The sequence below is a fragment of the Bos indicus genome, chromosome 13 (assembly GCF_029378745.1).
Source record: "Bos indicus isolate NIAB-ARS_2022 breed Sahiwal x Tharparkar chromosome 13, NIAB-ARS_B.indTharparkar_mat_pri_1.0, whole genome shotgun sequence".
Taxonomy (NCBI): Eukaryota; Metazoa; Chordata; class Mammalia; order Artiodactyla; family Bovidae; genus Bos; species Bos indicus.
Genome location: NC_091772.1, coordinates 11,894,154 through 11,920,097, shown reverse-complemented (window position 1 = coordinate 11,920,097; position 25,944 = coordinate 11,894,154). Strand labels below are relative to the sequence as shown.

The 25,944-nt window shown below is 41.2% G+C and overlaps 1 protein-coding gene across 2 annotated transcripts in view; it reads left to right on the top strand.

Moving 5' to 3' along the window:
- Positions 1-25,944, top strand: part of CDC123 (cell division cycle 123) — a 46,276-nt gene that overhangs the window by 18,895 nt on the left and 1,437 nt on the right. For both annotated transcript variants that reach the window (XM_019972901.2, XM_070801982.1), the window contains 6 exons: positions 633-739; positions 10,760-10,808; positions 11,172-11,247; positions 12,919-13,041; positions 13,961-13,989; positions 20,649-20,774. In XM_019972901.2, the coding sequence (XP_019828460.1) occupies positions 633-739; positions 10,760-10,808; positions 11,172-11,247; positions 12,919-13,041; positions 13,961-13,989; positions 20,649-20,774 (510 nt within the window). The remainder of the gene's footprint in view (positions 1-632; positions 740-10,759; positions 10,809-11,171; positions 11,248-12,918; positions 13,042-13,960; positions 13,990-20,648; positions 20,775-25,944) is intronic.

Sequence of the window (25,944 nt, the reverse complement as noted above, 5' to 3'; positions counted from 1 at the left end):
GGAGAAGTGTATTTCCTAAAATAACTTATTCTGTCATTTTTAGGCTTGTTTCACTGAGGTTTGTGTCTCTTATGTCTGCTGTTCTTACTTTTTTTTTCCTTTGGTTCATACGTTTGAGACTTGCACCATTTAAAATTGGAACGGTTGAGAATATGTCATCTCCTCTCTCCCAGCTTTGATGGACATGAGTCTTAACTGCTGCAGTCATCAGACTTCAGTGTTGCAGCTGTCTCTCTCCAGAAATAGAAAGAGAGAAAGGCTCTCTGTTTTCTTAGTAGCTGATCAGGATGTTTCTTTCTACCTGGATCTTCTTGCTGAAGTGTCAGCGTTTCTGATGTCTATCCCCTTCTTTCATCATCAGTGAGGTGGACACAGGACAGTGTCTTGGGCCTAAGCTGCAAGACGAGGACCTGAACATCTCAGCTCAAAACTGTCTGTCATGCAACAGTGACCTTATTCTTTGTTTAGAAGCGTCGCTTGACACTTGACAGTATAGCTAAAATTTCTTACCTGATTTTTTTCTTCAAACCCTTGAAGTTACATGCATTATTGATTTTGCATATAGGCTATGAACTTCATTCATAGCAGCTAACTTGGAATATATACTAAGCAGCACATGCTTTATTCTTTAGGATGCCTACTGGATAGCAATGAACAGTTCTCTGAAATGTAAAACCCTCAGCGACATCTTCCTACTGTTCAAGAGTTCTGATTTCATCACTCGTGACTTCACCCAGCCGTAAGTATGTCTCTTGTTCTCTTACATCAGTAGTTTTCAGTGCTTGTGAGTTGTGCTACAGATGAAATTCCTTTAGTTCTAGTGCTGTTGTACATGACAGATCCACATAACAAGGCTGTTTGATTTTCTGAAATGATCTAGTAAAGCAAACCTTTCTTTTCTATTGACAGCAAATGCTATACAGTGAATATCCCTAGATACCAAGGGCTTTCTGAATTCTTCCCAGTAAATATGATGGTAATGTTTTTCTTATTATAAGGCCAATATATGCTTATCATAGAAAAATAAAAGCAGGAACTATAGCTAAACAAAAACAGGAAGAAAGCGGATTCATGATCTCAGCACAGTTGGTTTTATGTAATACTTCCAGAATTCTGTCTTTGCATAGGTTTAATATAGATACACCTGTCTCTAACTGTATTCCAGTTTTTACAACACAAATGGGATCATATAATTCATATTGCTTACTAGGCTGCTTTTACACTCATTAATATATATAAAAAATCTTTATGTCATTAAATATTAAATGCATCATTACTTTAAACTTGCTTCAGAGTATTCCACTGGACAGCTGTAGCATCATTTATTTCACTGGTTCTCTCTTCTTATGTCCTTATATACAGTGAGTATCCTTGAGCTAAATCTTTGTGTGCTTTTCTGATTTTTTCCTTGGGATAAATTCTTGGACATGGGAAATTCCCTGGTGATCCAGTGGTTAGGACTCTGTGCTCTCACTGCCAAGGGCTGAGATTCAATCCCTGGTCAGGGAATTAAAATCCCACAAGGCATGTGCTTTGGCCAAAAGGAAAAAATTCCTAGACATGAACTTGCATTTTCTCCCCTCTGCCAGTTACTCTATAGCTAATCTTCATTGGAGGCCGACTGGACACCTGCACTGCTGAGCTGTAGCTGATCCCTTCATACTTCTGTTCTGTCCTCAAACAGCAGTTATTCTAGATTTCTTGCCTACCTCATTTTTAAACCCCAAATCTCAACTAAACTAATCTTTAATCTCTAAGATAAAGCATATCAGAAAATCTAGAAACTAAGTAGATACACAGATGAACATATTGTGTGTGCCTGCCACATCTTCCCTAGTTCAGTTTGCTAATTCATCCCGTTAGCCTCAAATCTTTTTTGAAGAGCAGCCTGGCTTGGAAAAAAAACATTCCCTACAAGTCAGTTGTGCATCATCTCTTTTACGTCTGGTTCTGAAGCTCGGGCATATGGTTTTAGTACTATGTTAAAGAAAGCAAAGTTAAGTAATAATAAGTAAGTATGATCATATTGCCAATTTATTATAAAAGGAGTTTAGCTGTATTGATTTTTCTGGTTCATTTACAGAGAAAACTTTAGTTATTGTGATATTTAGGTGTCGACCTTTTTTGGTTGTGTTGGCACAGGTGTGATAAGGTGTTTGTTTTGGGGGTGATGGGCAGCATTTTCATTCTGAAAGATACCCTCTGTTTAGAAGATGTTGTGGCTTTCAGGGTTTTGTGTTTTTTTTTGCCATTGTAGAGCTTTTTGTCATCAAATGCTTTTGTAAAGAGGCCTTGTAATATATTGCATCAGAAATACTCTGTACCTGTTAATTCACTGGATATGGATTTTTATGCACATTTGCTATTAGTTACAATGAATATATAAGGATATCATTTCCTTTCCACAGAATATAAACCACTTTTAATGCTCTGTGGCTGATGGTGTTTAAAACCATCTTTGCAGTCCAGTGACCTACTGGCTTCCCTTAGCACACCTCTCCTTTTATCTTAAGCGAATTTAGCTATGATTCCAGTGAAGGGTAGAAATACCAGTCATTTTGTGTTTTATGCTTTTTGACTTTTGCATGGGGAAGAGGTTAAATCAGCAGGTGCATTTGAGGCCCTGTGTTTGGAGTGTTTATCCGCAGAATACCATCCTTCTCCCTGTGTAAATAGTTTGGGTTGGCAGGACAGATACCAAGTGCTGAACTTTCAGACAGGCAGTACTTCCAGAAATCTTTGTCAGTCGTCACTTGTGTAACAACTTGTAAGTCTTAATCAGTCTAGAAAAATCCCTATTGATTGGGTCAATACAGATGAACTTTGGTCATAGAAGTCTTTCCAGATCCCTTAAAAATTAAAGAGTATAATCTTTAAGTAGGACAAGATCTTATCAGTGATTTAATTTGACCCTTTCATCATTTAGAAAGTTGAGGCCCAAAACTGTTCAGTAATTTATCCCTATAGTTCATAGAACCAAAACCAGAATGTAATTTCAATAATGTCATTCTAAATGTTCTCTGTGTTTTCATTTGATGAAGTTATAAATTCCTTCTTTTCTAAAATATTTCAAAGTAAAATATTATAGAATCTAAGAAGGAATATTATAGTATATAATTATATGTGTAGAATTATATAACATTATGAAAATTATGTAACATTACACTCTTTTGGAGCTTGCTTCAACAAAAGAAACAAGGATGTCATAGTTACATTTACAGGTTAACAGAAAGCCAACCAGAAAGAGTTCTCACACAGGGTTTTTAAAAAATACGTTATTTAACGGGGAGCCTGGAGATGGAATATTTCAAGGGCTGTCAGCAGCTCGTCAGGGCAGCAGGGACCAGGCTCTTTCAGCCTTTCTCTCTGTCACCTTGGCTTACTGGCCTGGTGTTTGGGTTTATCACCCAACATCACAGAATGGGCCTGGTGTTTGGGTTTATCACCCAACATCACAGAATGGTTACAGGGTAGCTGCTGTCCTGCAGGTACGGTGTGAAGATGACAATATCTTAATCGAAAATAGGAGGGGTGCTTCTGTTGCCTCTCATTCTTCTCTGTCTGTGAGCAAGTAAAGCAGTCTGGAACCTTCCCTGAGACTTCCTGATAGCTCACGGTCACACAGTTACTCAGCCTCATCCAGTTGTTGGCAGAGGGAACAGAGATGCCGTGATTGGTTTAGAACAGAGGCTCTCCAGCTTCAGCTTGGATCAGAGTCATCTGGAGAATTTGGTAAAACACAGCTTGCTGGTCCCTCCCTCCCAAGTTACCAATTCACTAGGCTGGGCTTGGGGCCCAAGAAAGTAATTTCTGACACGTTCCCAGGTGACGCTGGCGCTGCAGGTGCGGGCCCGCAGCTCAAGGGCTTTGCGGTCAGCTGTACATGTGTGCCCCGGGGTGCCAGGGGACCACACGTCCTCAGCTGAACAACCGCAGTTCCGTTAGCAAGGATGAAGGTTGGGAACAGCTAGAGGGTAGACGACCAGGACTGTCTGTCACCACTGTAATTGACATGGAATAGTAAGTACACTCTTATTTTTCCTGTTAGTCAGATGGTTACTGTGTACAAGAAGCTTTGAAAGTGGAAGTTGAAATGTGACACAGCATCATCTGTCACATTTTACTTGCTGAGTGAATTATTTGCCCAGATATAAACATTCTTTGTGATTAGGCTTGTTGAGTCAGAAAGCTGCTTTCACTGATTATTTTACTCATGGGGGTGTCACTTCAGTAGACCAAGGCAAGAAAGAAAAATCTGGTATTCAGTTGGCATGTAGAAGAAAGGGCTGAGTGAGTGAAAAAATTATTCCATTAATTGTTTCTCTGAGAAGGTCATGCATGACTAAGGAAGGAAGAGTTACTAGAGGTCAGGAAAGTTCACTTCTCTTAGTAATTTAAGCTCAGTTATAATCAGCATAATTTTTATACATTTTGTTCTTAAGATTATTGGAACTGGTTATTAACCCTAAAATTCAGCAGCAAATAGTTTCAGGAGTAAAACTTTCTGCCCAAGTTAGACTTAACAGAACCTATACCTTATAATTTTTTTAGGCCCATTTATTTAGGTGACAGCATATTAAAAAGCAGAGACATTACTTTGTCAACAAAGGTCCGTCTAGTCAAGGCTATGGTTTTTCCAGTGGTCATGTATGGATGTGAGAGTTGGACTATAAAGAAAACTAAGTACAGAAGAATTAATGCTTTGAACTGTGGTGTTGGAGAAGACTCTTGAGAGTCCCTTGAACTGCAAGGAGATCCAACCAGTCCATTCTGAAGGAGATCAGTCCTGGGTATTCATTGGAAGGACTGATGTTGAAGCTGAAACTCCAGTACTTTGGCCACCTGGTGCGAAGAGCTGACTCATTTGAAAAGACTCTGATGCTGGGAAACATTGAGGGCAGGAGGAGAAGGGGACGACAGAGGATGAGATGGTTGGATGGCATCACCGACTCAATGGACATAAGTTTGGATAAACCCTGGGAGTTGGTGATGGATAGGGAGGCCTGGCATGCTACGGTTCATGGGGTCACAAAGAGTCAGACATGACTGAGTGACTGAACTGAACTGAACTGATTTAGGTGACAATTTTTCCACTTTATACCGCTTTTATTGTATTTTTTTATTTTATTGTATTTTTAAAATTTAAGTATGGCTGATTGACAATGTTAGATTGTTACAATTTTAGATAACATATTTTATCTCTTTTTGAAGAAGAATTTATGATAATGCGAATGAACACACCCAGTCTCCCTTAATTTAGTAACATTTTTTGTCTTTGCTTTTCCACCACCAGTGTGACCCAAAGCAATGGAATCTCTGTACCTAAACTCTTATTTTGGATCCTGATGAACAGTAAAGTCGTCAGCACTACCATTTTGGTGCTTAGTTTTCCGTGGGTGCTATGTTTTTCTCTTTTATTTCTATCCTTGGCATAATTTTTTTTCCTGATATTCAAGGGTTGTTTTCTGTGACGTATAACGTTGTAATCTTCCAGTGTTTTAGGGAAGCTTACGAAAGAGGATTGTGCCCTAGTAAAATAGCTAGGTGGTCTTCCACTTTAAAGTATTCGTGATTTTGTGTACTGCCACCCATAAAACTTTAATGATGATGTCTTCTCTTATGAAAATGATCAAATTTTCATCGCAGCGAGTGGATTTAGTCAATACCTGAGTTGTCTAGAGTCAGTTCACACAGTTACTCTTCTCCCGGTTGACTGATTGTATGATTTCTCTTTCCTTCCTTCCTGCCACATTGACTGGCCCGCTCTAGAGAACTCACAGCATTTGACTAGTGTACCTGCAGAGCACTAGAGACAAAAGGAGTTCTTAAAAACAACCGGAGAGCAAAGGCAAATTTTGTAGAGAAACAGCAGTAGAACTGTCAGCAGATTTCTCGACAGGAAGCTTGTTTCATCAGTTCTTTCTCTGAGGGCCTGAGTCCTGGTGGGTGGAGAAGAAAGTAGAACACGTGCCTGGATTGTTTCTCCTTTATGTGGGACCCTGATCTGTCTGGACCCAGACTCATTTCAGGTCTAACTTGAGGAACTCTGTAACAGGTGCCCAGATTCCAAAGTGATCACAAATGATTTCATGTTTTTTCATAATTCAGACAAATTTTCCAAGTGTTATTTACATGTATTGGTTAACACAGTGGAAGTGTTAGGTATATGACATATTTCTTGGCTTTTGCTCACAAATTTATAACATGTTATATAATTTTACATTATATACTGAGTTGGGATTTGAGAATTTACACTAGTTCTTACCATGACTTTTAAATTATGTTCATAGAGACAAAAGCTAAAGTAGATTGAACAATTCAATGTTTTTTCTCTGTAACTTGCTTTCCTTGAATCAGTGACTTGCTGTTATTTCTGGGGTCCTGCTTTTTTTTTTTTTTTTGCAAATATGAAACTTATTTTTGGAAATGAGAGAATCAGGGTTTTTTTCCCCTGTATTATAGATGCAAGTTTTTGGATCATCTATGTTCTTGGTTTAGTTAATTAAGGGAATAATACAGATATTTTTATATTTGGTATGATTGAAGATATTTTATTGTTTTTGTTAGGATACTCATGCTAGTATTGTTTCTTCTGTATTTCTGTTTGTATTGTTTCTTCTAGGAGTCTCAGTGTAGTAAGCAGCCTTGCTTGATTTAAGGATTTGTTTCTTTTCCTTTTTTCACTGGGACCTGTAATTTTTAGACTGATAATTTGTGTAAGGATTGTAAACATTGAGGTGTTGCTAATACTCCATCTTAATGGATTTTTACTTTTTACACCTACTTCTTCCAGAGTATAAAAGGAATTTAGATATTCATATGCAATATTTTTTACAGTTTTTCATATGAGCTCCTGAAAATGTTATTGCTGACCTTCACATTCGGTCTTAAATTAGATGGCTGCACACTTACTTCTCCTTTCAGAAATTGTACTTGGCCATCTGGTTAATCATCTTAATAAGAAAAAGCCTTGTACAGTAATCTCATGCAAACATATGTTCTCATGTCTACCTTCTGAAACTAGTCAAGGTTTTTAAATAATGTTAAATGTTAAACCAATCACCAGTTAAAAAATAATGTTACAGGATTGTAGGATGCAAACCTGTATTGAAATGTTAACTTATTTTAAAGTAACAAATGAGGAGTAACCAAAGGTTGAAATCAATATTTGTAGGAAAATAGAAGCATTAAAAAATTTAGATAATGAAGACTTGTATTTTGGAAGTGTTCCTTTTGGTTTTCTTGTAGAATTTTAAAAACAGGTATATTATAGAACCTTAATTTGTATTTGTGTGTGTTAGTAACTCAGTCATGTCCAACTCTTTGCGACCCCGTGAACTGCGGCCTACCAGGTTCCTCTCTGTCCATGGAATCCAGGCAAGAATACTGGAGTGGGTTGCCATTCCCTTCTCCAGGGGATCTTCCCAACCTAGGGGTCAAACCTGGGTTTCTCACATTGCAGGCAGATTTTTACCTTCTGAGCCACCTTAGAGAACCTTAATCCTACCTGTTCTTTATAAAGTAATGTATTAAGTACTATTCTTTGTTATTAGACTTATAAAAACCATTAACATGGTTAAAATCACATTTCAGAAATTAAAATAGTAGGATTTCCCTGGTGGTACAGTGGCTAAGACTCTGCACCCCCAATGCAGGGGGCCCAGGTTTGATCCCTGATCAGGAGACTAGATCCCACATGCCACAGCTAAGAGGTCGTATGCCACAACTAAAGATTCTGCTTGCTTCAAGTGAAAGATCCCACATGCTGCAATGCTAAGACCTGGCATAGCTAAATAAATAAATAATAACAATTTTTAGGACAATTAAAATGGTAGTAAGGGCTTTCTAAGACCAAGACCAAGACCATCCCCATGGAAAAGAAATGCAAAAAAGCAAAATGGCTGTCTGGGGAGGCCTTACAAATAGCTGTGAAAAGAAGAGAAGCGAAAAGCAAAGGAGAAAAGGAAAGATACAAACATCTGAATGCAGAGTTCCAAAGAACAGCAAGAAGAGATAAGAAAGCCTTCTTCAGCAATCAATGCAAAGAAATAGAGGAAAGCAGCAGAATGGGAAAGACTAGAGATCTCTTAAGGAAAATTAGAGATACCAAGGGAACATTTCATGCAAAGATGGGCTTGATAAAGGACAGAAATGGTATGGACCTAGCAGAAGCAGAAGATATTAAGAAGAGATGGCAAGAATACACAGAAGAACTGTACAAAAAAGATCTTCACGACCCAGATAATCACGATGGTGTGATCACTGACCTAGAGCCAGACATCCTGGAATATGAAGTCAAGTGGGCCTTAGAAAGCATCACTACGAACAAAGCTAGTGGAGGTGATGGAATTCCAGTTGAGCTATTTCAAATCCTGAAAGATGATGCTGTGAAAGTGCTGCACTCAATATGCCAGCAAATTTGGAAAACTCAGCAGTGGCCACAGGACTGGAAAAGGTCAGTTTTCATTCCAATCCCAAAGAAAGGCAATGCCAAAGAATGCTCAAACTACGGCACAATTGCACTCATCTCACACGCTAGTAAAGTAATGCTGAAAATTCTCTAAGTCAGGCTTCAGCAATACATGATCCATGAACTTCCTGATGTTCAAACTAGTTTTAGAAAAGGCAGAGGAACCAGAGATCAAATTGCCAACATCCTCTGGATCATTGAAAAAGCAAGAGAGTTCCAAAAAAACATCTATTTCTGCTTTATTGACTATGCCAAAGCCTTCGACTGTGTGGGTAACAATAAACTGGAAAATTCTGAAAGAGATGAGAGTACCAGACCACCTGATCTGCCTCTTGAGAAATTTGTATGCAGGTCAGGAAGCAACAGTTAGAACTGGACATGGAACAACAGACTGGTTCCAAATAGGAAAAGGAGTACATCAAGGCTGTATATTGTCACCCTGCTTATTTAACTTATATGCAGAGTACATTATGAGAAACGCTGGACTGGAAGAAACACAAGCTGGAGCTGGAGTCAAGATTGCCGGGAGAAATATCAGTAACCTCAGATGTGCAGATGACACCACCCTTATGGCAGAAAGTGAAGAGGAACTAAAAAGCCTCTTGATGAAAGTGAAAGAGGAGAGTGAAAAAGTTGGCTTAAAGCTCAACATTCAGAAAATGAAGATCATGGCATCCAGTCCCATCACTTCATGGGAAATAGATGGGGAAACAGTGGAAACAGTGTCAGACTTTTTTTTTGGGGGCTCCAAAATCACTGCAGATGGTGACTTCAGCCATGAAATTAAAAGACGCTTACTCCTTGGAAGAAAAGTTATGACCAACCCAGACAGCATATTCAAAAGCAGAGACATTACTTTGCCAACAAAGGTTCGTCTAGTCAAGGCTATGGTTTTTCCTGTGGTCATGTATGGATGTGAGAGTTGGACTGTGAAGAAGGCCGAGTGCCAAAGAATTGATGCTTTTGAACTGTGGTGTTGGAGAAGACTCTTGAGAGTCCCTTGGACTGCAAGGAGATCCAACCAGTCCATACTGAAGGAGATCAGCCCTGGGTGTTCTTTGGAAGGAATGATGCTAAAGCTGAAACTCCAGTACTTTGGCCACCTCATGCAAAGAGTTGACTCATTGGAAAAGAGTGTGATGCTGGGAGGGATTGGGGGCAGGAGGAGAAGGGGACGACAGAGGATGAGATGGCTGGATGGCATCACTGACTCGATGGACGTGAGTCTGGGTGAACTCCGGGAGTTGGTGATGGACAGGGAGGCCTGGTGTGCTGTGCGATTCATGGGGTCGCAAAGAGTTGGACACGACTGTGCGACTGAGCTGAACTGAACTGAAGGGCTTTCCAGTCGGCTCAGTTGTAAAGAATCCGCCTGCCGATGCAAGAAATGCGGGTTTGATCCCTGGCTTGGGAAGATGCCCTGGAGAAGGAAATGACAACTCAGCTGCAGTATTCTTGCCTGGGAAATCCCGTGGATAGAGGAACCTGGCCAGCTACAGTTCATGAGGTAACAAAGAGTCAGACATGACTTAGCAACTAACTTGGTAAACATCCCTTCCCCCCAGGCTCTCTGCAGCACTGCCACTGGGATATCCTAAAGCCTGAGTTTTGAGATTCTTGGTCTACTTGTTAGGTTCTCCTCACCAGACTAACCTCCTAAAGGACAAGGGACTCACCTCATTTTAATGTTTCTAGTACGTTACCCGCCCCTGGCGTAGGTGGGCATTTAATAAAGAATATAAAAAATTGTCCATGAAACTGAGGGTTTTTAGAGAAAGACGCGATATATTTAATGGAGGAATGCTTTTTACATGGGATGTTGGAAAAGGATTAGATGAATGTTGCGTGGCTTTAGGTGGCAGAGTTAATATCAGCAGAGAACTAGGTTCTGTTTCTAGTTAATGTGGCAAAGAAGACAATGAGAAATAAAACACAGCGCCGTCACACCCTCATTTGGAGTCAGCAGTTAGTTTGCGCCACGGTCCTGGCTTGGTCACTCAGTGTGTTCTTTTCTGGGTTTTAGCTTTTTCCTTTTTTTTTTTTTTTAACAGAAAAGCAGAGATTATAGTAGCGCATATGGTGGTTTTGAGGACAAATGAAATAACAATTCAGGGTGCTTAGGCTAATGCCTGACATTGAATGGTGCTTTATAAATGTTCATTGAATTTGAATTAATCTCCTAATTCATGTTTTTCGTAAAACCTTCCTCTCCCTTTAAGTATAAGTAATATGTTTGCATAAAGTGACACCATAAAATAAAGATTTAATTGCCTTTCTTTCCCCTCAAAGATTTATTCATTGTACCGATGATTCTCCAGATCCATGTATGGAATATGAGGTAAGAATCTTTTCTTTAAAATCTTGATAAAATTGATATGAATTATAGGGTAACTTATGGCCCAGCAGTAATACGATGTGACTTCATCACCTTTTGAGTTGTATGTTATGTCAGAACTCCCAAAATGATAAATAAATGATAAAGATGCGTTTTGTCATGAAGAGTTTTAACAGTTCTGTTAGACTAATAGATCATAGCTCTGTTCTCTACATCTCATGTCAAGAATGTTTTATGCCTTCTTTAAAAAACAAACCCTTGATCATGGCAGCTGTTAAGACGCAGCCTGCACGTGAAGTAGTGTATCAGCCTGGTGAATATCCTCTCTTTTCACCCTGTTGTGTTACGTGTCTCCTTTGTCTGCAGCTTGTTCTTCGAAAATGGTGTGAATTAATTCCTGGGGCCGAGTTCCGATGTTTTGTCAAGGAAAATAAGCTTATTGGTGAGGTTTTCTTTCTTTCTTTTAAACCTTTTAATTATTAAAAGACAAGCATTTGATGGAAATAGATTGCTTAGTAATTAAGTCAAGGGTATGCTATGCTATGCTAAGTCACTTCAGTCGTGTCCGACTCTGTGCGACCCCATAAACAGCAGCCCAGCAGGCTCCCCCGTCCCTGGGATTCTCCAGGCAAGAACACTGGAGTGGGTTGCCATTTCCTTCTCCAAGGCATGAAAGTGAAAAGTGAAAGAGAAGTCGCTCAGTCTTGTCCGACTCTTAGCGACCCCATGGACTGCAGCCCACCAGGCTCCTCCGACCATGGGATTTTCCAGGCAAGAGTACTGGAGTGGGGTGCCATTGCCTTCTCCAAGTCAAGGGTAGCAATCAGTTTTTATCTCAGATGTTGCCTCTAGCCAATGGGCACTGACTGTCTGGAATGCTGTGTTGACAAGGGTCCTCGGGCCAGATTCTGTTTCCACAGAAGACAGTCTCGATGAATCATGTCTGTCTGGATTCCAGCAGTGAAAGCAGTGGCCTGTGCTGATCCCACTTAGGATACGTGTACCTGCTTTCTCTCTGGGGCTGGCCTAAGTGCTACTCACAGTACATGGCTGATTTTAATCGTCGTAAAAAGCCCAGTTTTTAAACCTTTACTTATATTATTGAAGCAGTGTTTATTATCCTAGGAAGAGAAAACATGCGAACAAAGAAGGGCATTACTGTAAAAGCCACCCATTTTCTTTGCTCTCAGGCTATCATTTTATCTGCTGTGATCTATTCAAGTTAAATATTGAAGCTAATTTGCCCTTATTTTGTCTAAGCACATTTTCCATGAGGTAAAATTGACCTTCAACCACGAAGAGTATGATTTGAACAAAATCAGATCCACACTATTTATTTATTGAATGAGATATCCATGTTTAACTTAACCCTGGGTGTGTTTGGATTTAATGTATCATTATGTATCCCTGAAGGAAACACCAAAATCCTAAGTGCAGCTAAGGAAGAGGTACTTAGCTGGAGGCATTTCATCAGAGTAGAGAACTTTCTCGTAGTCCTACAGCGATTGAAGGAGTTCTTAGAATGCTCCCTTTAGTGTGTTTTGAATAATGTCAGCAAGTTACTCTGAGGAAAGGAATGTTTACTTTTCCATGATTTGAAACATGAAGCTTGTGAAGGAAGGACAGCATGTATGAACAAGGAAAATGCTGCTTCTAGATGCTTCTGTGAGATGCAGTATGAAAATGGAAGACGTGGTGAGGGCTGTTTCACATTTTCCCAAAGAAAGTGAAAAGAAGGCCAGTTTTTAGAGAGGCCATTGGAAAAATCAAAGAAGAAGCAGTTAGACTATGTGGGTAGGTTTAAAATCGCTTCTTTCACTTTTTACATAGTAAACATTTTTATAACCTTGAATTCTTCCCATTGTACTAAATAAAAATAACTGCCGTTTCTGAAGTAAGCATGGCACTATGGAATTTTAGGGCTCACCTGGCCTTAGGAACCTTTACAGCTGATAAGCTTTATATAAAATGCTGACTATTGTGTGATTCCATTCATCTGATTGGTCTTCTGATCTACTTTAATGGTTCCCTAAAAAAGAGGTTTAAAATCACATTTTGGTGTTTTTGGAAAGAATATTGTGTAATAACAGAATATAAAATATTTTCTCATCAGGTATTTCTCAGAGGGACTACACACAATATTATGATCATATTTCTAAACAAAAAGAAGAGATTTGCAGATGCATACAAGATTTTTTCAAGAAACACATACAGTATAAATTCTTAGATGAAGATTGTGAGTATCTTTTTATTGACCTAGTGAAATGAAATGCATAATGTTATTGGACCTCATTTCATGGTGGTGTATATTTTAAAACTGGATTCGAAGCACTCTGTTTTTAAGCATTTTACTATATTATGATCGTACTGATGGGTTTGTATGTTAATTTTACCTTATTTAACCAGAATCCCTTTTTAAGACTGAGACAATTTCTCTGTCCTGTCATTTGAGATATTTTCTACACATTTCAAAGTGTCTGTCTACAGAGAACCAAACGCTTCTGTTATTAGGACTAAATTAGCTAGTTGACTGATCTACCTTTCTAGATTTTTTTTTATTTGAGTGATCAGATAGCACCAGTTGCAAAGTAATCACTTGTGTTTTAAAGAACTGAAAGTATATTGGGTATGAGACAGAGTATTCATGCGTTGTCAGATTATATCTGCCCTGGTTGACGTTTTTCTACTTGCCAAGCCTGGTACCTGTGGCAGATTTGACTTTAAAAAGGATGACTTGTGCCCTGAGCATGCTTAGATTTTGTGCTTTCGTAATACAGGTTTTCCCTATTTTATTCTCCATCAGATAGTAAGTGGTCTCCTTTCACTGTGACAGATCACCTGTCTCTAATGGTGAATTGGTTGAGACAGTGTTGGTGTTTGGTTTGAATTTTTATTCATTTATGTTTTTGAATTTTTAAATATAAGGGATTATGGCTGAGGACAGAGAAAAGGAAAGCAAAATTACATTAAGTAAAACATTGCAGGATGCCTTTTTATGTTTGAAGTTTTGAGAGGCAGAAGCATGAAGTCCTCAAAGCTAAATATATTCTGCTGTTTGAGTAACTGATAATAAAATGCATTTTAATTATCAAAAGGAGGCTTTGATCATGCAAATAGTAGTTCATTACTAACTCTGAGTTTTTTATCCTTTGCAGTTGTATTTGATATATACAGAGACAGTAGGGTAAGTAAACTTGATATTTGATATACTCTAAATACATAGTCATTCTCTATGTGAAGCGCTCACTGCTCAAAAAGTCTTTTCCCAAGGCAACTAAGGTGACTGAAATTCACAGTGGTCAAGACTGTCCCCTCGAAATATCCTTAACACTAGGAGACATGATATCTCCCATCATTACGTGTCACAAGTTCAGGAGTTATTCATTTAACAGATGGCCAAGGCCACCCTGTGTCCCCCTCCTTTCCTCTTTCATCAGGAGTCTGGGCCTGCTTAAAACAGTTCAGTTTTCACTCTTCAGTGTGGCCAGGAACTTGTCATTGGCTATTTAGATAATTATTTTCGGTTACCTGAAAGGCCCTTAGCATGATTTGAGTCTGGTGGCTCAGACAGTAAAGAATCTGCCTGCAATGCAGGAGACCTTGGTTCAATCCCTGGGTTGGGAAGACCCCCTGGAGAAGGAAATGGCAACCCACTCTGGTATTCTTGCCTGGAGAATCCCATGGACAGAGGAGTTTGATAGGCTGTAGTCCATGGGGTCGCAAGGAGTCAGACAAAACTGAGTGACTAACACTTTGACTTTCTTTCATGAAGATGAGGAATTGAGTAGTTTGTATTTATTTTGTAATCTTAAAGATGGAAACTTCTGTAATAAATAGCAAAAACCGGACCTAATAAATCCTGCAGCAGAGATTTCACTATCAAGACATGCAATCATTTCAGAGAAATTTGTGTCACTAGGTGTCCTGTGACAGTGCTTTAACAACTTAGCTCTTAAGAGGACAGCAGGTGTGTTTTCTAAATATGTGACCCATATATTTCCTCAGCGTCGCTCAAATTTTTCTCCTTCCCTCTCCACACTTGTATCACCTAATCGTAGTGATGCTTGTGATACCTTTCAGTCATTTCTTGGACAAAAGGATGGGGCCCATGTATTCATGACCCAAGGTAACTGTTAACCATTCAGTCACCTCTTTCAAGCCAAAGGTATCACTTACTCTGTTTTCACCTGTCTTGAAGGTTGATGGCATCTGTTAAGAATTAGAAAGAGGAGCTATTAAAAAAGAGAAGGAAAGAGGACTTATAAATTGGTATGTGGTACAGAAGAGGGATGCTACTTGGCAGAGTTGGAAGCAAACCTTAGAGAAAGGATGGGGAGCTGGCAGGGTGTAGCGGACAGGAACCTGAGGGCCAGTCTCAGCTTCTAACAGCCAAATGCCAGCCACGTCCAGTCACTCACAGACCACGGTTTATCCAGAGCCTGTCGGGTGTTAGATGCTGTGCTTCTAACAAGCAGCTTCCATCCAGGTGATCTCGAGACCATCAAGGAGCTTATCTTCGAGACTAAAGCATTCCAGGATTGGCGTGGATCAAATCAGTGAGGGAGGAAACTGAGCCCATTGTCCTGAATGTGCAGCTCAGAAGAGCTTGACTCTTATTTAATTCATTGTCTCCCTTAGTCCATGCAACCCTGTGGGGTATGTGCTGTTTCTTCCCATTTTACAGAGGTTCAGTCTGAAGCCGTTATGTTCTAACGCAGTTCTCCTTAATGGCATTTGAACATTCGGGATCTGCCAGGGTTGTCTCAGTACTTCCCCAGCACATGTCCAGGTCTGCTGTGGTTCAGTAGGGCCAGCAGGTCAGTGCAGACGTGTGACTTGGTGAGACAGTTATATGAATGTCTTAAGTGAAGTGGGACATGAATGTAAGTAATTACGGCTGTGATCTGACAGCACCAAAAGCAGTTGCGTGCCTTTAAAGTGGGAACCAGGCCAGTGTAAACATACTGACGCTCTCTGAGAAGAGATGCTGACCGTGATGTGAAATTCATTTGCTTTCAATCAATGGCACTTGAGTCACCGTCTCAGACACTGTCTGGAATGCAGGATTTATGGCTATTCTTGGGAGAAAACTGACTCTTTTTATGGTGATCTCTGATCTGAAGTACAAGTGGAGTGTGTCTGGGCTTGGCGACCCTGAATGTCTGTCAGAACAGTTGCTGGACAGGTGGACTCAGTGCTGAGAGTCTAACCGCTCTACGTGTCAGAGCCATGGTTCCTGCCCCCATGCGGGAGGTCTGGGATGAGGCCTTGGAATGTGTATTTTAAGAAGCTCCACAAGTGATGGTAATGCTTAACTAGAATTTAGAGTAACTACTTTAGATATTTGAAAAAGGATTTGGGTTATTTTCTTATTATTAACTTTCTTGCTTTTTGGGATAAATATGATCTAGTGTTTGATATTGTTCAGAATGAATCTGCAGCCTAATCACTTTTTTGCTTCTGTTTTATGTATGATTGAGAAAGAAAGTACAATATCTAAAGTGCAAAGTATTCTGTTGACGTTCGTTAGATTAAGCTTATTAATGCTATTGCTTTGAAAATATACATGGAAGGTCTGATTCTAACCCTTCCGCCTCTGCATTCTAGATTGTTAATTTCTTATGTATCCTTCCAGTATTTCTTGATGCAAAAACAAGCAGCATACTTATTTTTCCCCATCTTTCTTTACACAAGAGTTCAGTTGAGTTTAGTCACTTGGTCGTGTCCGATTCTCCATGACCCCATGGACTGTAGCATGCCAGGTTTCTGTGTCCATCACCAACACACAGAGCCTGCTCAAACTCATGTCCATTGAGTCAGGATGCCATCCAACTCTCATCCTCTGTTGTCCCCTTCTCCTCCTGCCTTCAGTCTTTCCCAACATCAGGGTCTTTTCCAATGAGTCAGTTCTTGCATCAGGTGGCCAAAGTATTGGAGCTTCGGTTTCAGCATCACTCCCTCCAGTGAATATTCAGGACTGATTTCCTTTAGGATGGACTAGTTCAATCTCCTTGCAGTCCAAGGGACTCTCAAGAGTCTTCTCCAGCACCACAGTTCAAAAGCATCAATTCTTTGGCGCTTAGCTTTCTTTATAGTCCAACTCTCACACCCATACATGACTACTAGAAAAACCACAGCTTTGACTAGATGGACCTTTGTTGGCAAAGTAATATCTGCTTTTTAATATGCTGTCTAGGTTGGTCATAGCTTTTCTTCCAAGGAGCAAGCTTCTTGTAATTTCATGGCTGCAGTCACCATCTGCAGTGATTTTGGAGCCCAAGAAAATAAAGTCTGTCACTGTTTCCATTGTTTCCCCATCTATTTGCCATGAACTGATGGGACTAGATGCCATGATCTTCATTTTTTGAATGTTGAGTTTTAAGCCAGCTTTTTCACTTTGATCAAGAGGCTTTTTAGTTCCTCTTCACTTTCTGCCATAAAGGTGGTGTCATCTGCATATCTGAGGTTATTAATATTTCTTCCAGCAATCTTGATTCCAGCTTGTGCTTCATCCAGCCCAGCATTTTTCATGATGTAATCTGCATATAAGTTATGCAGGGAGACAATATACAGCCTTGAGGTACTCCTTTTCCTATTTGGAACCAGTCTGTTGTTCCATATTCGGTTTTGACTGTTGCTTCTTGACCTGCATACAGATTTCTCAGGAGGCAGGTAACGTGGTCTGTCTGATATTCCCATCTCTTGAAGAATTTTCCATAGTTTGTTCTGATCCACACAGTCAAAGGCTTTGGTATAGTTGATAAAGCAGAAGTAGATGTTTTTCTGGAATTCTCTTGCTTTTTCAATGATCCAACGGATGTTGGCAATTTGATCTCTGGTTCCTCTGCCTTTTCTAAATCCAGCTTGAACATCTGGAAGTTCACTGTTCACATACTGTTGAAGCCTGACTTGGAAAATTTTGAGCATTACTTTGCTAGCATGTGAGATGAGTACAGTTGTGCCGTAGTTTGAACATTCTTTGGCATTGCCTTTCTTTGGGATTGGAATGAAAACTGACCTTTTCCAGTTCTGAGGCCACTGCTGAGTTTTCCAAATTTGCTGGCACATTGAGTGCAGCACTTTCACAGCGTCATCTTTTAGGATTTGAAATAGCTCAACTGGAATTCCATCATCTCCACTAGCTTTGTTTACTAACACATGGGTTAGCATATGATAAAGCACTTGCACCTTGCTTTATGTACTTTTTAAAAGCAGTGTATCTTGGAGAACTTTCTGGTTTCTTAAAGGACACGGTATTTGATTATGTGGATGTGCTGTATGGTTTGATGAATCATTTCCCTGTGGATGAATGCTTAGCTTGTTTCTAGTCTTTTCTGCTTTGTGCTGTGGTGAACATGTACCGGTGTACACGTGTGTATACGTGTCCTGGTCTGGACAGAACTCTTTCAGGGAGCAGACTCTCTGTTACTGACCTTTATGCCCCCATGAGTAGCACGGTGTTTGGTGTGTAGAGTTTCATTTAGGTGGATGGTGGGGTAGTCGGGGTAGGTCAGTTGGTAGATACTAGGAAGGTCGGTGTGACCACTCCTACCTGATAGGTTGCCTAAAAACAGTTTCTCAGGATGTCTTGTTCCTGAGGTGTGACATAAAAAACATGTTATGGGTGTAAAAACCCCATCTTGATGGTTTTATGCCTGATTCCACCTGGTCTGTTTTTCTTTAAACTAGAGGATGGCTTCCAAACTACAGAACACATTCTGCCAGCTGTCAGTCCTAACAGCGGTGATTTTCTTTTTTTCACAGTGTGGCATACTTCTAGTTTATAGAGCTAAATATTCTGATGCTAACAGATGCAATCGTTTTTTTTCTTTTTTCTTTTGATAATGAGATGATTTTACTGGTTATAAAAATTCAAGTTGAAAGGGTTCAAAGTTTAGAAAATACTCATTTTGTTAAAATAACATACAACTTATTAGAGACATCTGAGTAATCACCAAAAAAGCAAAGCTGCTGTCCTACCAAGGAATGGGTTGACGGCGGACATGATTTCACACAGTCAGAGAAGCGAGGAGGAGCAGGCACCAAATCGAAGTGAGAATATAACTCAAGTGGCAAGAAGGAATTGCAGCAGGATTGCTGCTAGGGATTGTGTGAACCAGGAAACGTGGCCAAATGGTGCATGGTGGAAACTTCCCATAGTGGTTCTTTGCCACGTCGAGCTTTCTAGTTTGCAGCCAGTCCTAATAAAATGCTTTGTCTTTCTTAAACTTTTCCTTGAAAACAGATGAGAAACAACGCTAGATATTAGTAATGCTGGCTCAGCAGTCTAGCTCCTTAGGCATTTGTCATTTTACACACGCATGTCTGCCCAAGACATGATTGCTACATATTTACAGAAAAAACTACCAACAAAAGGGTGCAATTATGCTGAGTGTCTCAGTGAGAAAAGTCAAGAGGAGCAAAAATAAAAGTTGCAAGGAAACATTTATCTGGTAAATGTCACATACACCCCCATGATCAAATGTGTTGGTGTTAATTTCCTGGCAGGATTTCACAGGCTCCCCAGCTCCTTTATGTCAGCACTTTGCCTCTTGCAAACTTCATCTGGCTGGGCCAGAGGTGTTCCTTCCCTGAGGCTGGAATCTGTCACACTGGCCATCACTGCTCTCAGAAGAGGAGAAGATGGCAGTTTCTTAGAAAGGTTGATTTGTTTTTATTTTGCATCTCCCTTTCATGTACCATCAAACTCTATCATGCAGAGAAAACAGTTATTATTGGCTTGGCAGAAAGCTCGTTCAGGTTTGTCTGTAAGAGGGTATGGAAAACCCAAACAAACTTTCTGGCCAATCTAGTACATTGAAATGAAAGACAGCTGAGCATTTTCTTATATCTTTGCTCAGTCATGTTCGATTCTTCTGCGACCCTTTGGACTATAGCCTGCCAGGCTCCTCTGTCCATGGGATTCTCCAGGCAAGAATTCTGGAGTGTGTTGCCATGCCTTCCTCCCGGGATCTTCCCCACCCAGGAATTGAGCCTGTGTCTCCACTGCAGTGAAGTGTTTACTGCGTTGCAGGCAGATTCTTTACCTGCCGAGCCACTGGGGAAGCCCTTTCTTACATCTTTAGTAAGTTTTAAAAAATTCAAGCCTTTGCAGCAGCCTCTCAGAGGTGGGGGCTGGTGCTGAGAACTGCTGGCCTCCTCCTGAAAGATCATTAAAGAACCCATGAGAGCATTCCAGTGATGCTGCTTTGGTGGGACCACTTTGTGAGATTTCCCTTCTGCCTGCTTGAGTTTTATTACTTACTACATTATTCCATACAGTTTTAAGTAAACAGACTTTGAGGAAATACACTGGCAGTATATTAAACATGATGGCGTCATTGATGAGGATGTTCAGGGATCTTACATAAGGTTGTAAGAAGCTCCACTGCCGCCATTGCCCCCTGGAATTTGTATATTTCATATAAAAAGTAAAAATAGATCATTGGCATTTAACTAGCCTTATTCTTTGTAATCCATGAACCACAATATACACCTGAATAATTTCAGAATCTTCAGAGCAAAACAAAGCATTTTCTTCCACTGCTCGCTTCGGTTTTTGATGTAAAATTGATTGAAAGCAGAAGTTGGCATGCATGTCTTTGTCAGGCTTTCTTTTCCTGTCTCCTCTGCATTCTTGGGTGGACTTCCTGGGGCTCTGTGCCCGCTCTACTTAGACAGGCAGCCCTTCACAGATGGGGCTTGGAGGAACTATCTTTTGTAATCAGTGATACGATTTTTAAGATGAAATGAGATGATTTTGGGTAAAACAAGATCATCTTTCTGATAAGCCAGCTTACAGACTTGATTTTATCCTTACTGGGCTTTCTCTCTGTTCTGCAGGGGAAGGTGTGGCTGATTGATTTTAATCCATTTGGTGAAGTCACAGATTCACTGCTGTTTACTTGGGATGAACTGTTATCTGGAACAAACCTAAAGGGTGACTTCAGTGAAGAAGCTCTGGAGCAGGTAAGAAGATCAGAAAGGTCCCCAGGAAACTTGTCAGTCCCCTAAGGAATTGCCTCCTGGTTCCCAGGCACCCAACACAGATTAACTCTGTGATCCTTGCCCGCAGTGGTGATCAAGAAGGGTGCGTGTGCTTTGTGATTTATTCACTTCATCATTCACTATGGACAGAGGTTCGTGACATTGTACAGGAGGCAGTGATCAAAACAATCCCCAAGAAAAAGAAATGCAAAAAGGCAAATGGTTGTCTGAGGAGGCCTTACAAATAGCTGAGAAAAGAAGAGAAGCTAAAGGCAAAGGAGAAAAGGAAAGATATACCCATTTGAATGCAGAGTTCCGAAGAATAGCAAGGAGAGATAAGAAAGCCTTCCTCAGTGATCAGTGCAAAGAAATAGAGGAAAACAATAGAATGGGAAAGACTAGAGATCTCTTCAAGAAAATTAGAGATACCAAGGGAACATTCCATGCAAAGATGGGCACAATAATGGACAGGAATGGTATGGAAGATATTAAGAAGAGGTAGCAAGAATACACAGAAGAACTATACAAAAAGTTCTTCATGACCCAGATAATCACGATGGTGTGATCACTCACCCAGAGCCAGACATCCTGGAGTACAAAGTCAAGTGGGCCTTAGGAAGCATCACTATGAACAAAGCTATTGGAGGTGATGGAATTCCAGTTGAGCTGTTTCAAATCCTAAAAGATGATGCTGTGAAAGTGCGTCACTCAATATGCCAGCAAATTTGGAAAACTCAGCAGTGGCCACAGGACTGGAAAAGGTCAGTTTTCATTCCAATCCCAAAGAAAGGCAATGCCAAAGAATGCTCAAACTAGCACAACTGTACTCATCTCACACACTAGCAAAGTAATGCTCAAAATTCTCCAAACCAGGCTTCAACAATTAAGTGAACTGTGAACTTCCACATGTTCAAACTGGATTTAGAAAAGGCAGAGGAACCAGAGACCAAATTGCCAACATCCATTGGATCATTGAAAAAAGCAAGAGAATCCCAGAAAAACATCTACTACTGCTTTATTGATTTCTCCAAAGCCTGGACTGTGTGGATCACAACAAACTGTGGAAAATTCTTCAAGAGATGGGAATATCAGACAGACCATGTTACCTGCCTCCTGAGAAATCTGTACGCAGGTCAAGAAGCAACAGTTAGAACCAGACATGGAACAACAGACTGGTTCCAAATTGGGAAAGTAATACGTCAAGGCTATGTATTGTCACCCTACTTATTTAACTTATATGCAGAGTACATCATGCGAAATGCAGGGCTGGATGAAGCACAAGCTGAAATCAAGATTGCCGGGAGAAATATCAATAACCTCAGATATGCAGATGACACCACCTTTATGGCAGAAAGCAAAGAAGAACTAAAGATTTAGCCTCTTGATGAAAGTGAAAGAGGAAAGTGAAAAAGCTGGCTTAAAACTCAACATTCAAAAAACTAAGATCATGGCATCCAGTCCTATCAGTTCATGGCAAATAGATGGGTCAACAATGGAAACAGTGACAGACTTTATTTTTTTGGGCTCCAGAATCACTGCAGATGGTGACTGCAGCCATGAAATTAAAAGACGCTTGCTCCTTGGAAGAAAAGCTATGAGCAACCTAGACAGTGTATTAAAAAGCAGAGATATTACTTTGCTGACAAAGGTCTATATAGTCAAAGCTGTGGTTTTTCTAGTAGTCATGTATGGATGTGAGAGTTGGACCATAAAGAAAGCTGAGCACTGAAGAATTGATGCTTTTGAACTGTGGTGTTGGAGAAGACTCTTGAGAGTCCCTTGAACAGCAAGGAGATCCAACCAGTCAATCCTAAAGGAAATCAGTCCTAAATATTCATTGGAAAGACTGATGCTGAAGCTGAAGCTCCAGTACTTTGGCCACCTAATGTAAAGAACTGACTCCTTGGAAAAAACCCTGATGTTGGGAGAGACTGAAGGCAGGAGGAGAAGGGGATGACAGAGGATGAGATGGTTGGATGGCATCAGCAACTCGATGGACATGAGTTTGAGCAGGCTCTGAGTGTTGGTGATGGACAGAGAAGCCTCACGTGCTGCATGCAGTCCATGGGGTCACAAAGAGTCGGACACGACTGAGCGACTGAACTGACTAACTGACACTTCACCTAAGGAAGTGATTGCCGGATAGGTTCTTTTCTAGTTACTTTTCTTTTTCTTGGCTCCTGTGTCCTTCCCACCTGAAGAGAGTCCTGGCTGTGGGTCGGGTCATGCGTCTGTTTATTCTGGTCCAGCCCTGGGCTGCTGCACATGCACAGAGGGATGTTGCCCAGCCGTGTGGACAGAGGCTTGTCCAATCAGGACCCCTGGCTTCCCCAGGCGTTTGACCACAGGCTCTGTCATCCTACCAGTGTCCCCTTCCATTGGCCACAGTGGCCGTTTCACGCCCTCCAGGCTCCTGGGAGCTTCTGTCCATCATTCTTGTCCTCCTCAGCGGGTACCTTCACAGCTCCCCTCATGGGAAGAGAGAATCATCGCTGAGAATTTGCTCCCTTTAACTATCATCAAACCTACAGACTCACTGCCTCCTTCCTCTGGGTCCTGTCTCTGCCCTGCGTCTCACCAGATTCCCGGGGCTGCCGTTGCCTTCTTTCCTTTCTCCAATCTCTTTCTTTCTCTGAAAGTAGTTCACCACGTTTTGACGCCTTCAGTCTTAGTAGCACGGCCTCCCTCAGGTCCGTCTCCACCCAGCTGCTCTCTGCTTTCTCCTCATGTTCATGGCCACTCCTTCTTTAGACAACTGTGTATTGCTCTTTTCAGCCTATAAAAGTGATACGTGCCCAATTTTAAAGGAAATTGTAAAACCACCCCTGATCCTAGCTCCTTGACCACCACTGTTGTATTTTGGTGCATAAGGCGCTTGCACACGTAAACACGAGCCTTTTTAAAGTAAATGAAAGTGCACTGCATCTGTAGTCCTTGTCTGCTGGGTTCTTCATTTCATATTCTCATGGGTGTTTTCTGTCTTCTACAAAATAGTTTTATTTTCATATGATCATTTAAAAATGATCTCTCAAAGAGAGAGAATTAGAAAGAAGTAACATTTGAAATCCTGCCACCTAGAAATGGCCGCCCATTAAGGTTTTCTGGGCATTTTTTGTGTATATTCAAATGCACAGACTCCCATTATTTTGGAGTGGGGTCCCACCCGTCCCTCTCCTTCTGTCAGGTTACAGTGCCAGGTACAACTACGGTTTGTTGAACTAATGAATGAAGGGATCTTATCCCTGCTGGCATCTTAAGAGTTGTGAGCTGGTAAAATCTGAGTATCAGGGAAGAAGAATGCAAATTATTTGGCACAAAGTTATTTTTAAATATGAGGAACGGAGTTATTGGATAGAAACAGTTGTATAAGATCACAGTATGATCCAAATTCATTCGTTCATCCATTCCGCTTTCCTTTCCTTTTTTCCTTCCTTCCCTCCCTCCTTTCTTCTTAATATAAACAGTCTTGTGCTGGAGGTTAGGGATGACAAAAGAGCAACAGGAACTGGCTCCTGCCTTTCTCGGCACCCCTTCCTGCCTGTCCTCCAGTGCACAGAGACCTGCCTTCCTTCCATTCCTCAGAGCTGCAGAGCCCTGCCTGGCCTTCAGGTCTTTGCACTGGTTGTTTCTACTGCATCCAAAGCTGAGTTTGCTCCCAGACCTCATGAGGCTGCTTTCATCATACTTTTCAGTTCTTAGCCCAGATGGCCCCCCTTAAGCAAGGTCCCACCCACCCAGCCCACCCCCAAGAGGAATCTATATGGTTCTCCTTTTATCATAGCTCCTTGCTGTCCTGTTTTTATAACTTTTTACTCTATGGAAAAGACTCTGATGTTGGGAGGGATTGGGGGCAGGAGGGAAAGGGAACGACAGAGGATGAGATGGCTGGATGGCATCACCGACTCGATGGACGTGAGTTTGAGTGAACTCCGGGAGATGGTGATCGACAGGGAGGCCTGGCATGCTGCGATTCATGGGCTCGCAAAGAATTGGGCACAACTGAGCGACTGAACTGAACTGAACTGAACTCTATGGAATGATCTTGTTTGTTTATTTGCTTGCTCAGTGACTCCCTACCCTCTTGCTTTCCCGTTTTTCTCCCTTCCCCAGAACAGTGTCCAGCAGACAGTAGGTATTTCGTGTGTGTGTGTGTGTGTGTGTGTGTGTGTGTGTGTGTGTGTATTAATCGCTTAGTCATATCCATCTCTTTGTGACCCCATCGACTGTGGCCCACCAGACTCCTCTGTCCATGGAATTCTCCAGGCAAGAATACTGGAGGGGGTTGCCATTCTCTTCTCCGGGGGATCTTCCTGACCTAGGGATCAAGCCTGAGTCTCCTGCATGCAGGCAGATTCTTTACTGTCTGAACCATGGCTGGGCTGTCTGTCATAAGGCATGGGCTGCTTTCTAGGGCTTCACTGTCCTGTTCCAGCCAGGTTCCGAGCATGTCTCCACCTGCTGGACACCATCCATCCCTCACCTCAGTATCTGCCACCCATGAAGCCCAAACCCATGGCCTCTGACTCTGGAACCCTTTTCGGCAGCAGGCGATATGTGAACATTCCATGCAAGACTCTAAGCACGTGCAATAAAGAATGTGAAGACCTGTTAAATATGACCCTTGAATTTACAGTTTTACATTGGTGCTGAGAGAAATCTGTGAGTGAGTACTTGAAGTGACGTGAGAGAGGTGCAACAGTGTTAGGGGTTTGGGGCTCTCCTTCGCCCTCACTGTTGGCTTTATTCTCTTAAGGCAGTAATTTCCTGCAGTGTACCTGTGGAAAGCGACAGAGTTTATAAAGCATGCTGGCCTGTGTGGGACTGCCTAAGGCAGCCTCAAGCCTGGAGAGACTCCCTCAACCCCCAGCCCTTCACAGCTACAGCAGCTATGCAGCCACCACTCGGGGACCACCTAGCCCTGCCCCCCAAGGTCTCTTGTCTTCAGATACCTTAGATGTGTATTTTCTTGTGAACATGTGAAAGTTTTTTAAAAACCTTGGTGTTTTCTTTCACTTAGGAATCTGATTTTCTTTCCTCCCTAGTACAGAACAGGAGTTGAAAATTCTATACCAGGATCTTTTTCAGTTTGAAGAATTGACTTTAAAAAAAAAACTTTCTCACCAACTTCTGCTCCTGCTTTCTTTTCTTCACG